Consider the following 19,202-nt stretch of genomic DNA (forward strand, 5'->3'; position numbering starts at 1 on the left):
CTTTAAACTTTATAAATAAAAATGAAAATAAAATTTAAAGCTATTACAAATATTTTCATTATTGAAACCGATAGTATTTGAAGGTAGGCTCTAATTTGATTGTTTAGAGCCTAGGCTTCCTTTATATTATCGTGCATGCATACATAAGGCTTTCGCACAGTTAGGGCCATCCCGGGCTTGGGCCAACCCTATGGTGCTAGGACCTGTCTAGGGCAAAGTCTGGCCGGGTCCATTACTAGCTCTATTCCCATGGATGATGTATTGTGCATGCATGCATATATACATCCATCATACATGGTCATAAGGATCGATAAAAGGCCGGTTGCAGTTTTATGAGGGTTCGCTGTTTTATGAGGGTTCGCTGTCCCTCTCTGGCTCGTGCCTTCCGTTTCTCAACGCGAAAGATGGTTGGTTTGATTTTTTGGTTCAATTTCGAGAACGTTTTCAGGGTCACCCTTTTGTTGCTATGAACTCTTCATCGCTTCTCTTCTCTCTCCACTGATATTTTCCCCTTTCTCTTCTAAAGGTTTGTCTCTCTCTTCCCCACCTAATTTCTCATGCAATTGGTGCGTTTTCTGGTTTCTGTAATTTGCTGGTTATGTTTGGGTGGAAATTGTTCGTGCATATTCTTTCTCTTGTGCAAAACCTTCATGATCATGTTTTGCGTTTTTTTTTTTTTTGAAAGAAAAAGAAAAAACATTTGGGGTTTTCTCCTGCAGAGAGAAGATGATTCATTTTTTTTATAATTTTTTTTTCTGTAATTCGTTCTTATGATTATTGGGTTCTATAGGTTCTTGTTTGTGATTGGATGGAGACAGTTCTTGTTGTAGCCTTCACGAAACATTTTATGCCTCTTTTCTGTTTTTCTGCCTTTTTTCTTTGGGCATGAGAAAACGATTCTCTGATAAATTTGCTCTAGTTTCTGAAAATTTTGTGAATGTTTGTTCTGGTTTCTGAAATTTTGTGAATGTTTGATTTCTTTTGTCAACGGATGTCGAGTTTAGAGGGTCCTTTCTCTCCCTTTATGCATCTTTCTCTCTACCTCTAAAGGATGGTAATAATTTTCCTTTATTTTCTTCTGAAATTGTTATGTTATTTGCTTTCTTTCCCTCCCTTTTTTCATATGTTTGGTTCGAAGCTGTTGGTGGGTTTCTTTCTCTGTTCTCTGGTTTGTTCTCAAATGGTTTTCTCTTCCTGCAGAGAAAATGTGGTACTTTTTTCTTGTATTTTGCAATGGTGGTTTTCTTACAGCTTTGTGTATGTTAGATACCTTTTATTGATGGATTTCAAAGTTAAATGCTCATCCTCTGTGTGTGTGTATCTATATATTTCTTCTGCAATTGTTCCAGTCATCTTTTATTTTCCATTATTTCATGTGTTTGATTGGAAACTTTCAGTGGTTTTTCTCTCCTTTCTCTGAAACCATTAGTATAAAAAGAATTTGTGTTCCAATTCTTCTTAATTTGTTTTCTGCATGCAGAGAATGTTAATCCTTTTTTTCCTTGAATTTTGTAATGGTGGTTCTCTTGATAAATCTGAATCTTAGATCCCCTTTCATTCATTTATAAGAAAAAGGTGCTTCCGTTTTCCAGAAAAGGTCCCCTTGTACTTGTGCGTGCAGAGTTTGGTAATTTTATGATAAATATTTGGTTGGTGATGTTTGTCATAAGGTGATATAAATATGAAATTCTTTAATTGAGATTAGTATTTTTAATTTATTCTCATCAGATTCTTGATTTGTTTCCAAAATTTTGACAGAAAATGCTAGATCATGTTACTGAGCTAGAAATGCTGTGCTAGGGCATATGTTTGATTGGGTTTTATCGAGTTTGTGTGTGTGTGTCTGTCTCTCTCCGTTCAATGTTGTTTTTTAAATATTATTTTATTTTAATTGAGATTCTCTTTCTTTATCTTCATCCTTTCTCTTTAGAATTACTATATGTTGCTACTGCTTATGCAAGGTACGGTTGTGCTAGCAGGCGTTGCATGATGTCTTTCAATTTAATCATGTTACTTTATTTTTCCTATGGGTCATCAAGTAGATAGAATTTTCTACTCTTGCAGAATTAGATGGTAAAATGTTTCTGCTAATTCTGTGTTTGGATAGTATGTTTCCTTGTTTGATGGATTCTACATGGAAGTTCCATTTCTTGGGGAGATTTCTATTTGGAAGTTTGTACCATTGTCAGGGACAATGCACCGTTTTTTATTTTAAGGAATAATTGGTCACTACATATAAACACTCAAAATAAAATAAAATTGGTCACTACATATATTGGAAAAGCACATTTTGTGATTCTAAGGAAGAATGGGTCGTTCCCTGAGAAAGTTTTGGTTCCATGATGTATCTCATGACTTTTTATGCATTATAAATGGCAATGCTGAATATATAGATCACCAGAGCTGTGAAGTTGGTGCATTGGTTTTGGCTGATTAAGTTGATTCTAACTTTTTAGGGATGATTTCTTTATGAATATTTTCAAGTGTCTATGGTGAACCCATTCGCGGCAAATTGATATGTATTATCAAGAGAATATTTGATGGTGTCTTGGAGTGGAGATATCTAAGGGTGATTCTGAACACATGTATCTTGCAAAAGAGTTGCATAATAAAACCTCAAAATGGGATTCTTCTTTTAATTAGCAGATGTATTTTTTTCATCTGCTGCAAATGCTTGGAAAAAGAACATTAATTTTAGGAGATTAGGAATGATGGGTACCCTCTTTATTATTTTGGCTAGTGAGATAATTGTGTATAATTCCCTGTTGAATGAACTTATTTTAGGGCTAGTTTGGATATACCCAACACCAGCAGATTTTGGATCGTTATACAATAATCTAATGATGAGTGCCTTGCGTAGTTTGGACAACAACATGTTTTTCAGGTTGATAGTTAAAAAAGTTCATTGTTGAGGCAAAAACCTCTAACTTGAATTTTTTTCGGATGTGAAGTTCCATCGTCTCTCACACCACCCCTGTGGGCCCAACATATGCATGCTGCACTATTCCCCTCCACTCTCCCCTGCCCATCCAACACAAGCAATGATCTCTCTCTCCTTCTCTCCCTTCTGATCACCACTGACCTCCAAATATGGGGTTGAAGAGAGGGAAGAAGAAGAGGAGGAAAAACATGGGAGTGATGAAGATAAGAAGAAGAGGGGATAGGTAGTGGAGAGAGGTGATGAAGCAAGGGTGGTGGAGACAATGAGATAGATGAACTGGATGAGGACAAAGCTGAATAAGATTTTATAGACAGTGAAGATGAGAAACAAGAGGAAGAAGAGAAGGAGAACCATGGTGAGGATGTGAAACCAAAAACCCAATGTAGAGTTTGTTAGGGTTGTAGGTGCATAGATAATAAGAATGAAGATGCTATTGGTTTAGATAATTGTAATGAGGAGGTGGGAGAAAACTCATAAAAGAAGGAGCCAAGATGAAGGTGATGGGAGTGGCAAGAAGCCTAAAAATGAAATTGGTTTGGAGAGAGAAGATGAAGCTCATCCTGTTGAGAAGCAGGAGGATAATTCGACAACCCCAATTTAGAGAGAGAAGACCAGGGTACATGAGCAGAAACATGAAGAAAAGCCTGGTTAAGTGAGAGAGGATGAAGCTCACCATGATGATAAGTGGGTGACTAACCCGAAAAAGCCTAATTTAGAGAGTTGAGAGCTCCACTCTGATTAGAAACAAGTGGGAAATCCAGAAGGCCCGAATTTTCAAGAGAGAAGATGAAGTTGTCAAAAGAATTTGACAGATCAAGAGAAACTCACAAAGACTCCAATTTTGCTTTGTAATCTACAAGTTTTTGTCCTAAACACAACGTTGTTCAAGATTTAGTGCTTCTAAGTGTTTAGTGAGCGACATTTGACGATTAATCTACTTGGGGTGAAATATTACCAGTTTTGAGTGTTCTAATGAGAGGCATTGTAATGTGATCAGGATTTCTGTAGTGGATCCGAGCGTTTTATGGTTTGTTACAACATTTCTTTATCTAGATGAGTTTTGTTTTCTAATACTTCCAAAGTTTATACTTAGATTGCTACTTTTTTATATTTGTCTCAATTTGATTGTGGGTGTCTTGTCATCAATTTATTATATCAATGGATGATGAGGTATAGATCTTTTTTGGTTTTGTGAGATGATGTTTAGAGAATTGATTTTTTTGGTGTCTACCAGCACTGTTGCGGGAGTATCCCTAGTTCAACGATCAGAAGATTTCGCTTTTGTTAAGGAAAGAAATATATATTGAGTTCAATTGGAAGCAAGGGATGTTATGGAAGCAAGAGATGTTATTGAAAGCAGTAGATGTTATGGAAGCGAGAGATGAGCGACGTTTTCGATGAGGTGGGAGAGATATTGAAAATAGACTTTTGGAACACCCAATCAACTTTGTAGTAGGAAAGAGAAAAATGAGTCCAAGTTTTTTCCATTGCGTATTTGTAAAACTTGTTAAGGTTTTTAAACAATAAGCATTTTTTCTTTGACATGCAAACTAGCCCTTATGAGAAGTTCCTCTGGTGATACTGGCTTGGCTGAGCAGGCAAAGATGCAAAAGATTTGTTGCTTGAGATTATTCTATAGAGGACATATATTGAAATAAAGCTTGATTCACCTGTTCTGTATGTTCTTATTTGCATATAAACAAAACTAATCATGATGAGAAACTATTTTCAAAATAAAAATGAAAAAAGATGAGAGATTCTCTTCAAATGCTATGGTTGTGAGAACAAGACTGGTTATTGAATCTGTCGTAATGTAGTTCGATAAAAAAATTGTCCTATATTTTTTGAACTGTAGATAAGATTTTCTTAAATGGTTTTTTGTGGAAGCTTAAATTGATGTGAATGGATGGGTTAGGGATCAAAGATGAGTTGGAGAGGGCATATTAACATGTAACATGAAAATGGATCAGGAAATTGGAGGAAAACTGAATTGTCTATGGACAATAATTTTATCTTACATGCACATTTGATCATACTTGCCAGAGTCTAGGTAACAATCCCTCCCGCTCTGGATCTCTATTAGGGATCTCGATCCCCACCTTAAGAACCAAGAAAACTACAAAGACATGAATTTCTTTATGTATAGCCAGCTAGCAATACAACTATATTTTTAATATAGTTGCAATTCTTGCTTGCTATGCATAAAGAGATTCCAATTTTAAAGGGTATATAGTCTTAGGCTATGTATAAACTCTTAAGGTTGGGAGTAGGATCCCCAAGAGGTTGATGTCAATATCCCAAAGGGTCCGGATCAAGATTCCCTAACATTTGGGGATCTCGATCTCTAACATATGCGTCTTATGGTTGGTGCTCCCAACCATGGGGATCTTCTAGCCTTTCACGATCCCCTGCTTCCACTGCATATCCCAACAACTATGCTTTTGATCCTTTAGACATTTGATTCTACTTTTTTCTTCCAAGTGGTGTTTGAGATTGTGGTTATGCTTGTGCAAATTCTTGTATATCATCACGATTTGATACATGTTTATCTTTCATAATTAGTTGGTGGACTTGGTATCTTCCATGAGGACTTGATTCCATTCGGGGATGTTCATTATTATTATGTTTGTCTTTTTAATTAATTGCTTTGAATTTAGGAAAATGAATTGCTTCCTTTTTTAGCTGGAATAAGAGGTGCTTGTTATATCTTTATAAAGGGCAAATCATTGATCATTTACAACATCGAAGCACTGCTTTAGAGGGCGGCAAAAAGGCCCACAAAAAGGAGAGGCTTTGCTAATAAAAGGCAAAGGACTTGCATCTGGCTTTAAGCCAATGGTTCAATGATCTTGCTAGTATTTGCTTTGTTTGTTGCCACATTTTGTGCTTTTGTGTGTTTTGGAAATTGCTATAGTGGATTTTTAAGGGGATAACTTCAATTAACAAGAGGAGCTCCTGGAAGTAATTAGTACTAGTGTGATTGGTCACTTCCCATGCTTTGTGAATTTGGTCTCTTGAATAGCCAATAGCTGATAGAATGTGCATAATAGAGAGTTAAATAGCAAAGGTGCAGTAGACAGGGTTGTGTAGGGGAATAATCCAAATTAAGAGTAGTGGCACTAGAATTTACTAATGGAGTTGACTAATCAGCTAAAGGAGCTCATTATCAGCTAAATAGGCCATACCCATTATTGTATTCTTAGCATGTGAGTCTTATGGCGGTCTGACTTTGCTTATACTATGTTGAGTCTATGAACTTTGCTCTAAACCTGTAGATCGAACCTTCTATGAAGTGGAAGCCTTTACACTTATGCTGGTTTGTTGATGTGAGCCTCTTTCTTAACTACTATTTGAAGAAAGATATGAGCCTATTTCTTTACGACTATTTGAAGAAAGATATGAGCCTATTTCTTTACGACTAGCCCAAATGATGGCATCTTCGTGCTAGAACGATCTTCTCGTTAGATGCATTGTCTACTTGATGCAGGGAAATTTGAGGGAACTGTAAAATCAGTAAGAAATAAAGCCAAGCATAATTCAAAGAAACCTAGGGTTTCTTCTTCATACCCAAGCTAGGGTACTAAAAATCTAAGCTTTTCTCTCTTTCAATTTCTAAAAATATGGGGAATTGACCCCCTTAAGGGCCCACACACTTCTTATTTATTATAATTCAATGTTCAAAGACATTATATTTCCATACAATGATTAAAATGACCTGTGTATCCTAACTTAAACTTAAATTTTGTATTAACAGTTTGGCCCTTTGAACAGTTCCCGTGCACAATACTTGTGAATAGTACTTATGAAGTAAATAAAAAGATAAAAATCCTAGAATTCCTAGAAAACGAAAAAACCCTAGAACTAAAACTGTAGTATACATCCTTTAAAGTTGAATAAAAATAAAAAATAAGAATAATTTTGCCCTCCATCATTCTCCCTTGGTTGGAGAAAACTCATCATTGAGTTTTGAAGTGTGCTAAAATGAAATTGGCGCTAGTCTGGCAACATTCTTCAACTCGAATATTATAAACATGATCTTGGGATTTATGAGTTATTGAACTAATCAAAACACAATGATTGTGCATTAGAACTGAGAAACCCCTGAGGAAAGGGTCATTTTATGTCGGTAGAATATTTTTGATCACATAAATTTGTAGAAATTGCATCACTTCAGCCATGTAACTCTACTAAATTTGCCCAGACTCAGCCCTAGAACACTCCACGCTTGCATCTTTGAGATCAACGACTAAACCAACAACTTCACCTATCAATTATGCGCTAGCTTGTACGCCAGATCCTCTTGGGCTGAAATATGACCATCTTTCCTATTATTGAGGCTCGCGAATTGTTGTGCCAGCTGCTGTACTTGCCTTTCTAGTTCCTCAATTCTGTTATCTATGGGATTACAGAGTGGATCTATGGAAATCCCCCTTCTACTGTCCCTTCTCGCTGCCATGGGTTCGCTAAAATCACAAACCCTGGACAAATAAACAACAAAAAATTGTTGAAATCAACAAGATCTTGGTTGTTTTAGCAAAATTTTGGCCAAAATCAGCAAAACCTAGACCTCCACTCTAACTTCCTTGCTTTGTTGTTGACCTAGGGCATTAAAAAAATGATGCTACAGTAACTCCGTATGGTGCTACAGTGGCTCCTTATGGTGCTACAGTAACTTCGTACACTGTTACAATACTTTCTGTGTAGATCGCAGGCTCTAATACCAATTTGATGTTGGGAAATTTGAGGGAACAGTAAAATCAGTAAGAGACAAAGTCAAACACAAGCATAATTCAAAGAAACTTGGGGTTTCTTCTTCATACCCCAAGGTAGGGTTCCAAAACCCTAAGCTTTTCTCTCTGTCAATTTCTAAAAATCTTGTATACAATGATTAAAGTGACTTATATATCTTGACTTAAACTTAAATTTTGTAATGATAGTTTTACCCTGTGAACAGTTCCCGTGGACAGTACTTATGAAGTAAATAAATATAAATAAAAACCCTACAATACCTAAAAAAACTAAATGGAAAAGTTTACATAGAGCCTAGGCTCTAAACAATCAAATTAGAGCCTACCTCAAAAATTTAACTAGAAGAGGTTGTTTTGATGCCCAAATATCCTCATAATGATCGTCTCGACATCAAGATGCATGGACTTGAGAAAAAAATGGACTTCAAGTTTTGGAAATAGTGCATCTTGTAATGTAGTTTTGGATCGTCAAATTTTAAGTTATTCAAGTTTTCATAGATCTGCTTAATCTACACTATTTTTGAAGCTTTAAATTTTATAATTAAAGATAAAAATATATTCTAAGGCTAGTTAAAGATTTCCAATATTGAAACCACATTTCTCGACACTATTTGAAGGCGGGCTCTAATTTGATTGTTTAGAGCCTCGGCTTTATACAAACTGCACCCAAAACTAAAAAACCCTAAAAATAAACCCCAAAACTAAAATATACATCCTTTAAAGTTGAATAAAAATAAAAGATAAGAATAATTTTACCTTCCACAAACTTAAATTTATCCACAACTTCAAAAACAATAAAAAAAAATAAAAAAAATTATCCCATCCAAAAAAGCTTAAGATTCACCACCCTTTGTCACTACTGCCAATATGCAATTTCAGAGCATAGTACCTGTATTGAGGGGAATGGCTTGAACCGTCTTTCGTATGATTGCATGAGCACGCCTTTCTCCCATTCCCCTATTTGAAGATATATTATGAACTTCTACAAATTTATAGGTAGAGGCTTCTAATGGCTCACATCTGATCATAGTTATATTACATTTTTATCTCCATAAATTTGAGTTCCTTCTTCCACCTCACTTCCAAATTTGCTATCCTTTATTTTTTATTTTATTTCAGTAATTGGAAGCTAGTTTCCTTTATTTTGGTTTTTGTTCTAGAAGTTGTTATTTCCTAGTTTTGTATAAGGGCTACTTTTACTTAGTAACCAAGTTAAGCAAGTTAAGTTGTTTCTTACCTGTGTAGAGAAAAGATGTTGGGCGAATGGTAATTATCATAAGATATTGAAATATGAATGAAGTTTGCTTTTGTTTAATGGTATTGATTCGTCCTGAGGTGTTGGTGCATCTTTTCAATGGTCTTGACTCTATGAGCCCTAGTTTTTGGTTGGTTTTGAAGCCGTTGCAAATTTAGGTCTCCTAATTGGCATATGGCATATGACTCCATATACAATTTTTTTTTTTCCCTCCATCATTTCTCTCTCTTTCTCTCCCAATTCCATTACCGTTAAAGAAACCTTGGGAAACCCTTCTTCTCCAATCTGAAATTCTCCTTCAAACCGTGGGAAAACCGGTTATCAGCTATCTTTATCCATATACCTTTCATCCCTAGCCTTTTTTATCACAAAAGCTACCCAAGATGCCCCCTTTCTATCCCTTTAACCAAAGGGATTGTCTACAAAGAGACCATGGGGCCGTTTGGATACCTGGAAATATATTGTCTGTGAATTATATTACTGGCGTAATACATTACTGCGTAATGCATTACCTATAAATGGATTGTTATTGTTTGAGTAGTATTTAGATGCAACCTAAGAAATACATTGTTATTATTTGGCTATGTCTGGACGACATATAGGAAATGCATTACCAACATTTTATCAGCACATGCCTATAAACTATCATTTCTTTCCTTTTTGTCACAAAATTCCACTGAAATGCAGAATTATCATTTCCTTCTTTTTTGTCACAAAATTCCACTAAAATACTGAATTAAAATCATCATCACACCATTCCAAAAAGATTTCTAATAATAACATTATCACCATTCCAAAAAGATTTTCTAATAATAACTTGTACCATTTTATAGTCCTGACATTATTTCCTACTTATTTTAAGTGCCTTTGGCACTTATATGCAATCACATATTTTCTAACATGACATTGGTTTCAGCATGATAAATCATTGGAACAATATGATTGGAATAACATGATTTTATTATGATAAGCTTTATTTTTGTTTATTTTTTATAGTAAGTCTTTCAAATGTCTTTCTGTATAATTTTAAATAAACGATAAATTTATGATACTAAATTCAAAATTTGTAGGGTACGAGTTAAAAAATGGGAAGAAGTTTGATTAGTAAACTAGAAGGTTTGGTAATTGTAGTATAAAAATTTTGAGGTATTGAAGGAGACTAAAGAGGTATGTTATTTCAATTGAGATTTTAGTAATCTCTTATAAGGATTATGTTGTGTGAAATGTTTTATTATGATTGTGTTGTGTAAGTTATCATTGATTACTGATTTTTATTTTTATATGACACTGATGTCTTCAGATGAGGGGATGAGCTTAAAAAGGGAGGGATCACATTGTGTTGTGTGAAACTCTTTATTATGATTGTGTTGTGTAATTTATCATTGATTGCTGATTTTTATTTTTATTATTTTTGTTTTTATATGACAGCTGATGCCTTCAGATAAGGAGACGAGCTTAAAAAAGGAGGGATCACCTAGTTATTATAAAGAGAGAGAGCTTAGAAGATTTTTTTAATTAGGAATAGGGTAGGCAAAAATGCATGTCAAAGATTTCCCAAATTTACCCGTCACTCTCGTAATGGATTTCCTGATTTTTGGGAAAATCTCGCGTAATCTCTTTCCATTTCCTTACGATTAAGTGTATCCAAACAATGGAAATGTCATATTTCTTTGTAATCTATTGTCACGTAATAGATTTTCAGGTACCCAAACGGTCCCTATGTATCTTTTGTACATGGAGGTCACAATCATTCTTGTCCGTTAAATTTTCAAAATGGGTGGTTGTAAGAGTGTCATTGAATAGACACAAAGTTTCAAAAAAAAAAGAAATTCTTGGACTTCGTGACTCACCTCAAGCCATCCAATGTGACATCTAATGAGTGGGAATGATTGTGACTTCCATGTACAAAAGATAAATGGCCTCTTTATAGACAATCCTTTAACCAAATCCTAAATTTTTCCTTAACCTCACTAAGTTTTCCCTCTTAGAGTTAGTCTAAGCCCTACCTTTCTTTAGACCTCCCATCAATATAGGAGATCTTAATTTACCAGTACCCCAGACCCTCCTTTCATCCTTGTATCTTGCTAGGTGGCTAAGTTTTAACAGCGTAAACCTTTATCAATCCCTTTGTCTCAAACCTTAAATTTTACTTTACCCACACCAAATCCTCCCCCATAGACTAGTCTGCTTTTACCCTCTTTAGACCTCCTAGCGCCTACTCCTACTCAATATAGGGGACCTTAGTCACCTTATATTCCACTGATCTTATGTCTTAGATATAGGCCCACTGATCTTATATCTTAGATAAAGGCCTCTAGGGCTTCATATTCTCATAGGAACCAACCCCCCATAGTCATATATATGTATATACATATACTTGTATGTATGTATGTGCATGTATCTATCTATGTTTAGTGTTAAAGAATGTGGATCTGGCCACCCAGATGGGCACCTATATCCCTAGGTGGTTCGTCCGGGGAGGTATGGGTTCTAGGCCCCATGAATGTGCTTTGAAGGGTTGGGTTGTATGTCAGACTCCCCAAATTGATCTTACAGACGACCATACGTTTGAAAAAACAAAAAGGAATACATTGTCTAAGACCCTCAGACTCTTAACCATGCATGAGTTTTAAAATTGAAATTGAATTACAAAAAGTCTAAAACTACAAAAATTGAAAGATGCCCATATCTTTAAAATCTAAATTCTACATCACCAGTGAGTCACTACCAACAAACAGAAAGGCACAAATCACAACTTACAAGTCTTACATAGCCAACAAAACTCATAAGTCTAAAGTCTAAAAAATATATCAAATATGATGAGCAGCGCCAACGATGCCTACCTCTCTTCTAATGCAAACACCATCAGATGCATTTGTTGATGATGCCATGCTCCCAGTATAAGAGTCGTCTCCCTCCATATATTCTTCCTTTTCTCCATCTCTTGTGAATCCGCCTCCTCATCCTCCTCTTCCTCCCTCACCCTCTTCAATCTCTTTTCTTGAGATTGAGATCTTGTGGCTCTCACGGGGTTTAATTGGCTTCCGGTTGCCTCAAGAATGTGCCTCCAAATCAAATCCTCTCTAGGGAATAATGGATCATCTCCAGCATTGTCCAATCACTCCCATGTACCATCTATGTGCATTACAGTAATGGGTCTATGTTCATTACAGTAATGGGTCAACTATATCAAGATCCATATACTGCTCCTTAAGCTTCTGATTATACTGATTGATAACAATGTTGTCCAGTCTTTTTTGCTTGAGCTTGTTTCTTTTTTATTTTTATTTTTATTTATTTATTTTATGTATTTATTGAATCAAGCATGATGCATGATTACAACTTAAAAACTAAATTAAGCGGACAATCAGTTAAGTTAAGAAATTGCCATCTCAATCAACTAAAGTTGCAATTGCAACGAGTTAAGCTGCATGTCAAGCTCAATAAGCGAATGGCCATCTTATGCAGTTACTGGCACTTTGCCTTTGATTAGTCTGCCATGAACCTACATTACAATATTACATAAAAATAAGTAGAGTATAATAATATCTGATCATATTTAGAAGGCAAATTAGATCTTGGAAATTAGACTTAGAACTAAGTACTCTAAGTCACAAATTCACAGTCAAGAAACAAATTTTACTTTGTTTGGAAGGAGTGTTTCCTTTGCCTTATTGCCAATTCGGTGCCAAGTGTCCCCATCGATAATATTTATTTGTCCATCTCCCTTGACACTTTTTGTTCTTTAATACTAGGGACGAGTATCATTAAGCACTTGTTGACTGTAGATATAAAGCATCCCATAATATCAATATGAGGAATATCCTAGAATAAGTAAGGTTAAGATGATACCCTGTTGGGTGAATGGGCCTGTCTCTAACTATGAGCTCCAAAATTCTTGCCATTTTTTTTCCTGGCAATCTTCATTGGCTGGTGAATATGATCCATAGCCGGCTTCTTTCATTGTCGACAATGTGCAAAACCTTCAAAGGCTATAAGGCTTGGACAACCCTGTTCCAAAGCTTTGGTGCTAAAACTATGTCAGCCATTGGCTTCCCATTGTCTTATCCACTTTCTTTGAACCACTCTTCAGATACAAACATAGCCCTGAGTTTGTCTTTTTGGGTAAAATAGGCTGCAAAGACAAATAAGAGGCGGCATATCTAGTCACTGGGCCATACCATGTCCCTCTTATCTCGGAACCTCCTCCTACTGGCCAACATATACGTGTGGTTGACTGGTTATATATGAATACCGTGATGGCTTTTGCTTTCTTAGGAGTTGAGGCTACTACTTTCATCTTACTAATCGCCTTAAGCATGATGTTAATGTAGTGTGCCACACATGGTATCACAAAATATCTCGCTTTTTGATCTCCAATATTCCTGCGGCCGCAATGGTGCTGCAGCCATGTCTGTAACAACCTAAAATACATGACTTTCTCTAGCCTCTTTAATGCATTTTTCCACCAAATAGAGGATAAATACCACACCATGAATCCTATCTGATGCATCAATGGATCGCAAGATTGTTGTCCCCATTCAATAATTTACCTGAAGTTCATAGTACTCCTTTTCCTATTATCGGTCCTTGTGTGGGTCATTATAGTAATCCCATATTTATCCCATGCATCTCTATGTGTCTTGAAATAATCATGGGTGAGTTGCACCTCTTTTTCAAGTAGGTGCTCCTTAAGTTCATAATAATAGGAAAAAAGAGGTTAGGGGCACAATTATAGGGACAATTATTTATAAAAAAGAGGTATGAGGGCAATCTTTTGTTTGGCATGAAGAAGATATATGATGTGGTTTCTTTGCCGTCTTTTCTTAGGATTTCTTGGAAGTGTAGTCTCAAGTCTTGGAGGAGGTTGAGTTCTATTCATATTTAAATGCTGGTTGATGTTAAAGAGTCTTATATGGGGATGCTGGTCAGGCCCATGAGTTCAGTGGCCAGCCTTTTCAAGAATATGGCCATAACCATGGAGAGAAGAATTAATTGATGACACTTCTTAATTCTCCCAGTTATGCAGTAATCATCTTAGGAGTACAAATTTCACCCACGTCTATTTTGGGTGATTTGAAATACCCTTTGAAGATCTTCTGAATTTACGACTAACGACTATTTCTATGCGTTTTATTTGAATTTTCTATTTTCGGCCTTAAATCTTAGTCTAAAGCATAATGATGAATATTATGAGGAGTTTGGCACTAAAATAGCATAATTGTTTTTTTAAGGTTTATGGGTTCGGTGAGAGACGGAGTAAGAAAGAGTGTTTTAGGCTTCATGTGCTTGGGTTTCAAATTATGGTTTAGAGTTTTATTTTCTTATATGTATTATGGGTCCATGCAAGTGGAGATTGAATTATTATTAAATTTGTGTTGGAACTTTTGTGTTTCAGACCTATGGAGCTCATTTGATTGGTGCACAATCTCCCCCTTCTGTGAAATTCTTGCGCTACCCAATTCTCAATGCATCGCAAAGTCAACGAGTGTTTAAGAAGTGTTCATTGAAGCCTTGATTGTGCTTCAATAGTTTAACTGGTTTGTCAGTAAGTTGTGTAGAAACGAAAAATAATCCACGAAAACAAGAAAGAAACACACACAAAAGAAAGAGACAACCAACCACAACGCAAAGATATACGTGGTTCGGCAACGTGGCTACGTCCACGGGAGATGAGAGCTTCTTTACTGGCATTGGAGAATAGGGTTACAATAGCTCTCTTCCTCACGTCTCTTTGTTCTTTCTAATTACAAAGCAATCTCGGTTTTTTCCCTTAACCCTAAAAAGAACCCCCATCGCTACAATATATATCGAGTCCCAGATGGATGGTACAAATTACCGAAATAACCTTATACGGATATTCGAGATTTCCTCGGGGACTGCCGCCCCCGAACCCCTGCAAGGGCCGAGTCTACTTGTGCCGAACACTCCTCCAGGCCTCAAGCCCTTCGGGGCTTCACCCCTCCGAAGTTGTCCCTTTGACTCTGCCTTGACAAATGTATTTTTTCAAAATACAGGTCATAAATCCCTCAACAAGTAGATCTAGTGGGTGAATGCGTGCATATTTATTGCCAAGTCTACAATCGTATGTATGGACCTCTAAGGTGCTCAGGTGTTAGATACTTAGTTAGCTTTTTTCCTTAAAAAGTTATGGCTCAATCTTCCATCATGCATTGGGGTTAGGTTGGGTGTGTATATTTGAAGTATGTTCCTTATAGGGATGGAAAAAAGGCTTTCTATTTTTGGATAATAGCATATTGCTAGGGCAAACATGGAGTATACTTTTACTTCGAAATTTGTTTCCAAATGCTTTAAGGAGGCCTCCTCCACCTCGAAAGTCCATTTTTATTGATTGAAGCGATGCGTGTTGAGATAGGGGTAAATTGGTAGCTGCTGTAGCACTGAGGCAACTATTTAATATATAATATTTTAATAATATTTAAATAAATATATCTATATATTTTTAATTATAATATTGAATAATGCATGTATATATTAACATATTTACAAAATATATATAAATGCCAAACATATGAAATTCATTACACAATGCTTTTTAAACGTGTTAACAAACATGGAGAAAAGCATATGTAAATATTTTTCCTGGGGAAATATTTATGCACCAACCAAAGGTGCCCAAATCGTTGAAGAATGTTGGAAGACTGGTTCTGGAAACCATATGAAGGAAACTTGAAAGTTTTAGGACTTCCGTTCATACTTGCTAAGACGTAGTGATAGGGAGGATCACAAGCTAGATGAACAAGAAAGAGCAGACCATGTTATCATAGTAGCATGTCCAACTCGTGGCTTAGGGATGCATTTTGATGGTATTGATCATCTCACGGTAGCCTACTCCACTACACCTTAGGCTGCCAGTTTCGGCTTCCCTCCCTTCCCCCCTCCCTCCCTCCCTCTCTCTCTCTCTCTCTCTCCACTGGTTTCTGCTAGCAGAGGTCATAGAGGCTATGCTAAGAAGTTCGAATTGATTTCTCATTTTAGGGCGCAAAACTTGAATTTTTTATGCCTTTTTTATGGACAAGTTGCCTTTTTTATGGACAAGTAGACACCATAGTCTTGAATGCATAACCAATGGACCATATTATAATAGTATAGCTATATTAGTTTCATCTCTGGATGCATATTTTCTAGTTAGTTATGATAGCCATTCTTCAATCCTTTCTACTGGAGGCTCACATCTTTTGACAATTATGCGAATGGCTCTCTCGATCTGTTCCAGTTATAATGTTTTTTCTTTTAGTCCTTGTCTTAGTGGGATATACACATGCTCCAATACGAGGGTGTTGGGCCATGTATTTGAGAGATCTACCCAGTGTTCCAAAAAACGGCCTAGTCGCATCACCCAGGCCTAGGCGGGAAAACTGGGTGGTCTCCTTGGCGCATAGGGCCTAGCCTTGGGTGGCCGCCCAGGGGCGCCCAGCCTAGGGTGAAAATGCCCCTCGTTGAGGGCTTATTTTATTTTTATTTTTTATTTTTAAGTTAAGTATGTAAATGAAGGGGTTTAGATTGATATCAACCTAAACCCCATTTGAACAATTTTTACTTTTGAGGGTTTTTTTAGAACTATTAGAGGGTTTTTTTATAATATTTTCCTATTTTTACTATGTATGGATTATGGAGTACATGGAGTTTGGATTATGGTATGGACTATGGATTATGGATTATGGTCTAAAGGTTTGAAGTTTGAAGTTTGAAGTTTGAACTTTGATTTTTGAATTTGAAATGTATGGAATTATGGGCTAATGGATTATGGATGGACTATATGTTATGTACAATTAATGGGAAAGTATATAATGAGACCATTTACCTTTGGTACTAGATGGTCACAATTAATCTTGACCATAAGATGTGAAATTGGGTGGTTGCATTCATTTCATTGACCAAGCTCAAAGTTCAAAAGAAATTTTTTTGAACTTTGTGACACACCCAAGCTATCAAATGTCACATCAAATTGTTATAAGTAATTGTGACGTCCCTGTACCAAAGGGGAATGATCTCATTGTATACAATCCCATAATTAATGTGTTATATGTCTCAACACAAAATGTGACCCTAAAATAGTTAGATGGTTAGATATTCCATGCGTTTTTTGACTAGGTGCCCGCCTAGACTCCCCGGCCGCCTCGGCGTCGCCCGATGTGTTTTGGAACACTGGATCTACCATATGTACTTATTGCATCTGTCTGAGTCCATTGACTAATTGGATTGCATTGTTCGATGTAACCTTGAATTTTTATTTTTGCAGTTTGAGCCTAACTTGCCATTTAAAAAGAATTGTTAACTTGCCATTTAAAAAGAATTGTAAAGAAAAAGAGGGCCTGAGTTCTAACTTCTAATCCAGCCTATTTATATTCAGACAAAGGAGAAAAGAAATTATAGTTATTTTTGTTCCATTTCTGAGATGCAAGACACTAAAGATGTCTGGGTAGCTTTCAAAAAGATAAATAAAAAAAAAGAATACTTATGTTGTTTGTCTTCTATTTCTGAATTACAGGTTACTAAAGAAATCAGTGGAGCTCAATTCTCAAAAAAAAAACAAAAAAAGGTTGAGCAGTTCTAGAACAAGAAATGGACCACCAACAAGGTCAAGGACAACAACCCCCACCAGTCATGGGCATGGTAACTGGGGCTCCACCACCAATGCCCTATCCTTCTTACCAAACCTCTCAGGTTGTTGGTGCCACCTCTGCAGGCCCCGGCTCACCCCTGGGCCAGGTGGGCCCCGCCCAATTTGGCACTAGCGCGCCCCACCTCCAACACCCGCTAGCATACCAACACCTGCAACACCAACAACAAGCCCAACAAGCCCACCAACTCCAGCTCTTTTGGGCCAACCAACTCCAAGAAATAGAGCAAACCACGGACTTCAAAAATCATAGTCTTCCTTTAGCTCGAATAAAAAAAATCATGAAGGCTGATGAAGATGTACGCATGATCTCGGCTGAGGCCCCTGTTGTGTTTGCAAAGGCTTGTGAGATGTTCATCTTGGAGCTTACATTGCGTTCATGGATCCACACTGAGGAGAACAAGAGGCGCACCCTGCAAAAGAATGATATTGCGGCAGCTATCACACGAACTGATATCTTCGATTTCTTGGTCGATATTGTCCCAAGAGATGAACTCAAGGATGAGGTTATAGCGGCTGGCCTTCCAAGGCCTGCAGGCCCGGGTCTGGCGGTTGGGGGTCCACCGACTGATGCCATGCCTTACTATTACATGCCTGCTCAAGCCCCACCACCCAATGTAGCCACTATGGTGGGGAGGCCGGTGGGTGAGCAAGGGCTATATGGGCAGCAGCCCCGACCGTTTGTCGGCCAACAGGTATGGCCCACTCAGCCCAATCAGCAACAGCAGCAAGTTCCGGAGCAAGGAAGGGGAAATAGCGGGTAATTGAGTTGGTGAGTCTCTTTATGGTCAGGCGATGTGGCCTCCTTGGTTCTTTTTCTTTCCCTTCCTTTTCTTTGGGGGTTAGATGATTTTGTTCTTTTTTCTCTTATCTTTCTGGTAACTTTTTAGATCGTTTTGTTTTTCTGTTTTCTTATTAGGGTATATAGGTGGGTGTTATTGTTTCTCCCATTGCTACAAGTACTTCTTGTCTCTTTAGATTCTGAGTTGCTGGGTGTGTTCTATATTCTGTCATCTTTGGGGTGATTATTTACATGAGTTGTCTTTTTTTTCTCACAGGTGCAAGTACGTTGTAACTTTTCGTTTATTAGGCGTTTGAGTTGAACTGCTTTTTGCTGTAACCATTGTTGAAGAATTTGGACGAAGCTGATCTAGCGAGCTAGTTATGGCAATATCTAATTTTTCATTTTTGTTATTTTCTGATCTCGTACATTTTCTGGGCAACAAGTTCAATGGGTTTCTTGTTTCTTCCTTGTTACAAGCTACTTTTGTCTGTTTAGTTTTTTGGATGTTTAGTTGAACTCTTTTCTTGGGTGTATCCATTGTTGAAAAAATAAAGGAAGTACCTCTGGAAACATGCCTGGTTAGATTGAGCACTTTCAATTCTTTGCTGCATTTTGTGACATTTTTTGGGTCACAAGTTGCAATTTCTGTTATTTGTTCTTCTTTTCATGGATAAACTATTTAGTTGGGCTTTCTAGTTTCTCCTGCCACAAAATACTTTGGCCTGATTGCATTCCCGAAATATGGGGAAAGTAGCATCTGATCGAGCGGTCCTTGTGGCAATTTCTTGTTTTTTCTTTTTGCTGGAAGCTCTGCCTGTTTTGTTTCTTGA

At 36.9% G+C, this 19,202-nt stretch overlaps 1 protein-coding gene across 1 annotated transcript; it reads left to right on the forward strand.

The window, feature by feature from the left end:
• The first annotated feature begins 345 nt into the window (after window positions 1–345).
• On the forward strand, window positions 346–18,942 carry LOC18444019 (nuclear transcription factor Y subunit C-3). The gene is made up of 3 exons (XM_006854198.4): window positions 346–526; window positions 17,457–18,360; window positions 18,647–18,942. The coding sequence occupies exon 2, from the start codon at window positions 17,531–17,533 to the stop codon at window positions 18,350–18,352; it is 822 nt and encodes a 273-aa protein (XP_006854260.1). The 5' UTR covers window positions 346–526; window positions 17,457–17,530; the 3' UTR covers window positions 18,353–18,360; window positions 18,647–18,942.
• The last annotated feature ends 260 nt before the right edge of the window (window positions 18,943–19,202 follow it).

This window comes from Amborella trichopoda, chromosome 7, assembly GCF_054954075.1.
Source record: "Amborella trichopoda isolate Santa Cruz 75 chromosome 7, AtrichopodaSantaCruz75HAP2 v2.0, whole genome shotgun sequence".
Classification (NCBI taxonomy): Eukaryota; Viridiplantae; Streptophyta; class Magnoliopsida; order Amborellales; family Amborellaceae; genus Amborella; species Amborella trichopoda.